Source organism: Tachysurus fulvidraco, chromosome 25 (assembly GCF_022655615.1).
Source record: "Tachysurus fulvidraco isolate hzauxx_2018 chromosome 25, HZAU_PFXX_2.0, whole genome shotgun sequence".
Classification (NCBI taxonomy): Eukaryota; Metazoa; Chordata; class Actinopteri; order Siluriformes; family Bagridae; genus Tachysurus; species Tachysurus fulvidraco.
This window is the reverse complement of record NC_062542.1, coordinates 13243830-13252541: the sequence shown is the minus strand read 5'-3', so window position 1 is coordinate 13252541 and position 8712 is coordinate 13243830. Positions and strand designations below refer to the sequence as shown.

The 8712-nt window shown below is 37.1% G+C and overlaps 1 protein-coding gene across 1 annotated transcript in view; it reads left to right on the top strand.

Annotated features, from left to right (window-relative positions):
• The first annotated feature begins 5423 nt into the window (after positions 1-5423).
• LOC113660682 (anion exchange protein 2-like) overlaps positions 5424-8712 on the top strand; it is a 29740-nt gene continuing 26451 nt past the window's right edge. Inside the window, exons 1-2 of the mRNA XM_047808625.1 lie at positions 5424-5500; positions 7056-7167. Coding sequence (XP_047664581.1) covers positions 7132-7167 — 36 coding nt within the window. The 5' untranslated portion in view covers positions 5424-5500; positions 7056-7131. The remainder of the gene's footprint in view (positions 5501-7055; positions 7168-8712) is intronic.

The following is an 8712-nucleotide window of genomic DNA, read 5'->3' as shown; positions in this document are numbered from 1 at the left end:
ACCAATCCCCAGAAGAAAGGAAGACAAGACCCACCAAAGACCACCCAGACTTCCACCTCCCAAGCAAGAAAACCCCCAAGCAATGTTGTCAACAGAGCTCAAGACAAGATTCTTCAAGCCACAGATAAGAAAGATCCACAGGTGTATCTTTCCCATTAGAAAGACTTAAGAAGAAGACCCCAAGAAAAGAACAGATAGAAGAATTTAACGACCTTAAGAACCCTACAATGAAAGAAAGAAAAGCAACCAAGAAAGAAGCACTTTCCACCCGAAACGATTCACTTCACCCCCCCCCTTAAGAAAGGAAATAGACCTATTTCACACCGCTAAAGAAAGAAGCCCTTAACCCCCAGTTCCGGTCAATTTCTCTTCAGCAAACACGCAGAAAGACCAAAGAAGAACATTCTTCCACGACACAAGACAAAGAAACCGCCGACCCCCACCCCCCCACCCCAGCCCCCCCCCTACCCCTACAAGCAACGCTTCATCAGGCACAAGAAACGACTAAGCATCTCATCCATTGATAAGAAAGCAGACCTCACCCACCACTCTAAGATACACGATAGACCAAAGAAAGAAAAGAACCCCCACGGCAAGAACAAGAACCCAAGAAAGAACAAGAAGACAGAAGAAAGAAAGAACCAAGAGAAGAGAATATAGAAAGCTAAAGAGAAAAGAAAGAAAGCCACAATTAAGAACAACAACCCAGACTCCACAGGAAAGAACCGACCATTTTACTCCCCCCAGACAAGACATCAGACATAAGAAAGAAAAGGACTTTTCCTTTTCCCCCAAGCCAAGGGCCCCCCACCAAGAACCTTTTCCCCAAGACTAAGCAAGTGCTTAGCCGAACTTTTATTGCGAAAGCAGACAGATTACAAGAACAGAACTCCAGACAAGAAAGAAAAGAAGAACTCACGAACAAGTAGTTAGTATTAAGGAAAGAAAGAAAGAACCACGATCAGATAAGGGGATTTAAGATTTTTTTTAACCGAAAAAAGAAAGAAAGATTTAACGATTAGAAGTTCGGGAGAAGAAACAAGAAGGAAAAGAAAGAAAGAAAGATCGGGCTGGTGGGGTTTAGTACGTCAGGCAGTAGTTCGTTTTTCCCTGCAGTTAGTTAGTCTGTCTAGACCAACTTCGTTTTTCCTTCGGTGGACCCATTTTTTTCCCCTTTCGTGCTGCTCTTTTTGAGGGCTAACCATCTTCTCATTTTTCCAGTGTTTTTATGGGTTTCCTTCCCACCGTTAGTGCGTTTCCCTCCCCCTTTTTTCTTTAGTCAAATTTTAACTTCCCATGTGTATGTTGCCGTTCCCTGCGCCCCTGTCACAAAATTGTCCTTAGTGTGTCAACGGGTGTGTTAACATACTATAACAAATTCGCTTTTAGGTCTGAGTATAAGCCAAGAGCTGCCATTTGTCCCTCATTTTGCTGTATTTTAACAGCACTGTTTCACACAAACGTGGAAGGAGCACATACATCAAAAAGGATTCATCATTGCTGGATGTGGGATTATTACATGACTAGATCATTATTGGAAAAATCTGCACAAAAAACATTCTCATTCTCTCTTTCACACAAACACATGCGTGCACACACACACACACACACACACACACACACACACACACACACACACACACACACACACACAAGAACACAGTGTTGAAATGTAAGCTACCTTATTATTTTCTTTGGTGTGTCTGTGAGTCGCAGGTTTCAGTTCTCACACTACGGGGGGGGGGGGGACTATTTGGTTATTAAGCAATATCTTTTCACTTACTTCTTCTTATTAATCATAAAAAATAAGAATAAATTTTAAAGTAAATAAATAAGCGATTATATATTGTTGGTATGTATAATAATCGACACAATACATTAGCAGTTGTCTTAGAAATTAAACAAACACACACACACACACACACACACACATACACACATACACACATAAACAAAGTCTGTGTGCGTTACAGCAGAGTTTCGCACACAGCTGTAAGTTTTCACATCACATTGCCCAGTGTCTCTGAGTCTCAGCGTTCAGGTGAGAATCAATGCTCTGTCAAGAAGCCATGAAACAGATGAGAGAATAAAATTAAAGAGGAACCAGTTCTTTTTGTGAAAGTGTCACATCAGCATCTGTGGCAGCTGACGGGACAACAAGCAATCCAACAGAACTGCACCTGGTTATCCTCAGTCATGTACCTTTTTACAATTCGAATGCAATTCTGATTTGTTGTGAGAAATGTGGTGATTAGTTATTTGTCCTTCAGAAGAATGGGGATCGGCAATTTGTCTTTGAGAATTGTGGTTATTAGCAATTTGGCTTTGGGATCGTTGGTGGTTAATCTGATCATTTGCTGTTGCGAGATATGGTGATAAGTGATTTGGCTTTGGAAACTGTTGTGATTAGTTAATATTTGATTTGCTATTGTGAAAAATGGTGATTTGTCATTCAATAGAATGGTGATCAATGGTTTATCTTTGAGAATTGTGGTGATCAGCGATTTGAATTTGTGAACTGTGGTGATTAGTAATTTGTCTATAGGAACTTTGGTAATTAGTCAATTACTGATTTTCTGTTGAGAAATATGGTGATTGGTGATTTGTCATCCAGAAGAATGGTGATCAGCGATTTGTCTTTGGGAACTGATTGAAGTGATTTGTCTTCAAGTTTTATGGTGATAGTAATTTGTTCTTGAGATCTATATCTATGGTGATCCTTGAATTTTCTTTGGCATTAATAAAGCATCTATCTATCTATCTATCTATCTATCTATCTATCTATCTATCTATCTATCTATCTATCTATCTATCTATCTATCTATCTATCTATCTATCTATCTATCTATCTATCTATCTATCTATCTATCTATTTCGAGATCTATCTTGAGATCTATGGTGATTATTGATTTGCATTGGGATACTATGGGGATTAGAGATTTGTCCTTGAGATCTATGCTGATTAGTGATTTGACTTTGGGAACTGTGGAGATTAGTACTTTGTTTTTGAGGTCTATGGTGATAATGATTTGACTTTGGCAACTTTGGTGATTAATACTTTGTCCCTGAGATCTCTGGTGATCAGTGATGTGTCTTTGAGAACTGTAGTGATTAGTAATTTGTCATCAACAACAACGGTAATCAGTAATTGGTCCATCAGCTATTTTAAAAAATAGCTTCATTAACGGAGTCTAAACTGTTCTGCTCACATCATCCTCCATACCTGTTTTTCCTGCTTCACCCACGACTTGTGACCCAATTGGCTGTCACATTGGCACAGCACTTTCTTGCTGTGCACCTCAGAAAAAAAAAAAATGTAAATTTATTAAAAGCAGCCGCATTCTGCCTACTTTGCAGTCACTTCCCTTAGGATTATATGTTAAAATTAAAACTTATAGAATCTTATACTGTCTGTTTGATTACTGCTTTATCTAGGCATTTTTTCTTTAGACTTGCCATCTCCTCTTTGTTCCTGCCCTGTTGCCTGTTCATGACCTTTTCAATATTCCTTGATTCTTCAGGTTTCTTTGTTATGACTGTTTTTTTGTTTGTTTGTTTGTTTGTTTTAGATTTTTATTTTTATTTTTTTTATTTTTTATTTTTTTAAAGCCCAAACCTGCACATGCATAATTCTTTGCTTCAGTTCATGACAAATTGTCTGCATAACAGGCTCAGCAAGATTGGACATAAAGTCAAACAGAGTGTTTGAAAAAAAAAATCGCTCCATTGGGGTGGACCTTGCAGGGTGTTTATCCTGATCGTATCAGTACATCTGAGCTGAGTGGGAGCCAAGTCTGGGCACAGAAGATCCTGTAGTGTGAGAAGTCATAAAGCGTGGTTTAAAGCTTTGAGAAAACATCAGAGCCTGAAACATTTTGGTCTTTCAGAATATTATACAGTAGCTATTTGCAAGATGTCCATGAAAACACAACAGGAGTCGTACGAGCGGGTGAAAGTTTGTAATTTGTTGTTGTCTCTTCAGACACAAAATAGGTACATTTTAAAAATATTGTGCTTCACAGCATGATATTATCTAGAACCTGATTTTAACAAACACAAATTATTCTATGCTAAATAATATAGAGTGTTAGATTACAGTGAATTGTAGCTTGCTAATTTATACTACAAGCTAAATCCTAGAAATGGTGTAACACATGAAGCCACATTCACAGCTCATGTCACTTCTGAATATTCATTTGAAAGTCAATGAATTGTTCATATTTCATACATCTGGAATTTTACTGTGGCATTTTATTCAAGGAAACAAAATTGAAACGAATGAATGCTTAAAATTCGTAATAAATAAAAGGAAGTATTCAAGTCTCTGACAGAACACGAAACCTTCTGCAACAATGCTAGTTGCTTCAATAACTGCATTGCTAAATGAATGTTTTTTTTTACTAGCTGCTAAAAAACAATACCCAGAGACATTTTATTTTGTGAATGCTTCTGTTTAGGTGAAAAAAGTGTAATTTTATTAAACTGGAATTTGGAAGCTTTAAATGAGTATTGAACAATTCAAAATTTGTATTAAGGAAGTGACAAACTGGTAGCTATTGTATGTAGCTATAAGCATGCTAGCTACATTAATACATTAGTACTGTAAGTACAGCACAAAACCTGCCTTGTTTGTGTTTGAGGCAGAATGGGGAATGTTGCGAACATCATTAAAGACTTCATGACAGACGTGACTTTGGCTGCCCTAATCACACAGAAGAATGTCACTTTTCAGATGAGGGCAAGTCTGTGTGTGTGTGTGTGCGTGTGTGTGTGTGTGTGTGTGTGTGTGTGTGTGTGTGTGTGTGTGTGTGTGTGTGTGTGCGTGTGTGTGTGTGTGATCACATAATTACAAAATGACTCATAAACGCATTGGTAGTCAGACAAGCACACACCCAACCATCCTAACCAGCCCTGTTCCTAATACAAACACACACACCCCCACCCCCCACCCACCCACCCACACAAAACCATAAGAATATTCTGTCTGAGCTCATGTTATTCAAATTATCATTATAGCAGTTCTATTTAATAATTTTGGTTTTATAAGAGTATTTTACTTATTTTAACTCTCTCTCTCTCTCTCTCTCTCTCTCTCTCTCTCTCTCTCTCTCTCTCTCTCTCTCTGTGTGTGTGTGTGTGTGTGTGTGTGTGTGTGTGTGTGTGTGTGTGTGTGTGTGTGTAGTTGACTGGTTATTGATCACATGACTTATGGAGCTCCAGCAGTGGAAACTGACCTGATTCAGGAAAAACTGAATTGTATGTAAAAGCTTAAACACACACACACACACACACACACACACACACACACACACACACACACACACACACACACACACACACACCCTCTTCCTGTTCTTGCTTCCTCATTCACCCTTTTTCTCTCTGCACCAAGATGTGATCTGCAGATACTCAGAGGAAAAGGAGCACACACACACACACACACACACACACACACACGCACACGCACACGCGCGCGCAATGCGCTGACGCACACACGCTGGTAAGTCACTTTTTTTTCTTTATTGACTTTATAAAGAATATGAAACAGCTGTTTAAAGAGCTAGATGTATACTGATCAGAAGCGACAATGTGACTTTCTCACTTTGCTTACTTTATACATTTGATAGAGAAATTAAAACGGGGGTTAAAAAAAAAAGAAAAGTAAAGAAAACTTTCGTAACATACTGTGAAGCCTCCTAGTCAATGTCAGTACTTTAGTCATCCACCAGGGCGGGGCGCTGTTCCACTCCGCTCATCAGGACCAACTGGTCCTGTCTATTAACAAACTACAGTATAGTCTATTCACTGTCTATTCACAAACGCTCTAAATCAGCCTCAAATCACTCACTAGACAGATTCTTACACTGTTCTCTGTATTGCTGTATTTATGAACTTACATAAATATTCATCAGCCTGCAGTAGAACATAATTAAATATGTTTCATTGCAACTTTCATATGTTATGTGTCCAGTTTACAAAAACCATTAGAGTAAGTAACTTTCTGTTCTCATATTTCTTAATTCTATTGGTTAATTAATAGTAATCCCTAATTATACTCAATTATTATTATTATTATTATTAGTAGTAGTAGTAGTAGTAGTAGTAGTAGTAGTAGTAGTGGTGTTGTTGTTGTTGTTGTTGTTGTTGTTGTTGTTATAAGATTTATAAGTCATGTCATATACATTTTTTTTACACATTTAAATCGTTTAAAATATACATTTCATATAAGTAATATAAGTGCAGAGAGTTTCCCTGTTATTATTTTGTTCTTCATCCTCGATATGGAAGTTGTGAGGAAACCAGAGAAAACAGAAGAAACCCAGATGGACATTTGGAGAAAGTCCAAAATTCAACTTGAGCTCAGGATCAAAGCAGAAACTATGTACTTGTGTGTCAATAATAATAATAATAATAATAATAATAATAATAATAATAATAATAATAATAATAATAATGATAATGATAATAATAATAATGATAATAATAAAAACAAACAAACAAACAAACAAACAAATAAATAAATAAATAAATGAATAAATGTGCAGAACTAGTTCTTCAGTACTAGAATAAATTTATAAAAAATTATTTTCCTAGATTAATCCATAAATGTGCTTTTCCCCTCTCCCCGAAGGTCAGATTTTTTTTTATCACAGCCACAACATTAAAGGACAGATATGTGCAATCAGAAAATAAACATACATCAGTATCAGTGTGACGCTGTCACCTCTGTAGGTGTGTGTGTGTGTGTGTGTGTGTATTTTTCAGTGTGTGTCACCTTGATGCCTGAATGTGGTTCATGTTGATTTGCATATATACTCATTGCAGCATGGCGAGTTTACAACTGTTAATTCAACACCAAAAAAAAAAAAAAAAAAGATCATGAAAAATGTGGGTTCAAGTCACACATTCACATCCCATTAGACATTTATTTAAACAGATATAAGAAATTGTTTGATAAATTAAATAGACACAAGGTCCATTTTAGCCCAAAAGCAGTTGATTAGCCATGAGACAAGTTTAATGCTTGTAATTGATGATTGTGTCCTTCATTGCAGGTGAAATGTGTCTGTCTGTATGAACTGCGGTGATACAGAGGAACAGTACAACTGATGTTTCTGGTTTGGCTTTAAAATGAATAAATCACACACCTATGCTGGTCCATTCTCTGTAAGTAAACACACTCAGGCTGTCATTCTATTCATTCTTTAAAAAAAAAAAAAAAAAAAAAAGGGGGCTTTTGCGTGTGAGTGAATATCTTGTGTAGGTTTGTGATTGGTGCACTGGGGTACAGTGTATATGTTAGGCATACAAAATGTGTGTGTGTTAGAGAGCAATATGTGATGGAAAAAGTTTCTCTCTCTCTCTCTCTCTCTCTCTCTCTTGCTCTCTCTTTCTGTCTGTTTGTCTGTCTGTCTGTCTGTCTGTCTCTCTCTCTGTCTCTCTCTCTCTCTTTGTCTCTCTCTGTCTCTCTCTCTGTCTCTCACTCACACAGACACACACACACACACACACACACACACACACACACACACACACACACACACACACACACACACACACACACACACACACACACACACTGCTGGATTGATTATGTAAGAAAAAATACATGGCTTATTTATGTGGCCATAAATAGTTCTGTCATAAATCAGCTGGGTTGACTGGAAGGAGAACATGATCAAAAAATCATGTGGCAATGTCTTAGCAAATGAATTACGTATTACTATGTTGTAGTAATTACGTATTTTCCGTGATTTTCCATGCCATTGTTTGTGGATTTGTGAGTCTCTCAGTTTCAGTCCTGAAGCTGTACACATGTTGTATTTAGTTACTGTAACTGGGAACATTTGAATGTTTTAAACCTGTGTGGAATAAAAATTAATATTAATAATAATAATAATAATAATAATAATAATAATAATAATAATAATAATAATAATAATAATAATAATAAATACACCCAGGAGTATAATATCGGCTGTGATGTATTTAAATGATTCATGAATTACATAACAATCTCCGACTGGTTGATTCCTGTGGGAAGAGAGTCAGTGTGTCACAATCATGTGTACAAACGTACTGTAAGTAATCTCTCAGACCAGTCCAGACTTGATAGAATGCCTGGAGACTAAATTCCTGAACTAATTCTTGACATCATGCACAATGAACTTGCTTCTGGTGCCTCCCATCCCTGATCATTATTCACCGTAGAGCTTGTGGGATACAAGGATGTCAGATCAACTAGGTCCCAAAGCGTTAGGTCTCCAGGAATAACCCTGAGCATTACTCGTGTAAACCCAGTCGACACTTGCCTGGTGTTGAATTGGAATGGGGAGGACTGGTGTATGTTTTCCAGAAGCTTGGTCAGTTCTTGACCTTCACCACAGCCTGGGATTCAAAGTTTCTCCCCAGGGCATTTTATTTATATGTATGGCATTCAGCAGACTGTCTCATCCAGAGCGTCTTTTATAAATTATAAATGAGAGTTCAGGACCTTGCTAAAGTGACATGATTTTCTCAATAGACGTCCACAGTTTCTCATCATTTCGTACATGCCCAGGAACAAAGAAGCTCTGTTTGTTGAAAATAAAAATGTTAGAATAAAATCCACGCATAATCAATTTTGCTCACATTGTAATGTTACCAAAATAAACATTTTTTATATCAAAATAGCTACCCAAGAAATAATGGATTAAGAAGTCGTTTTTTGGA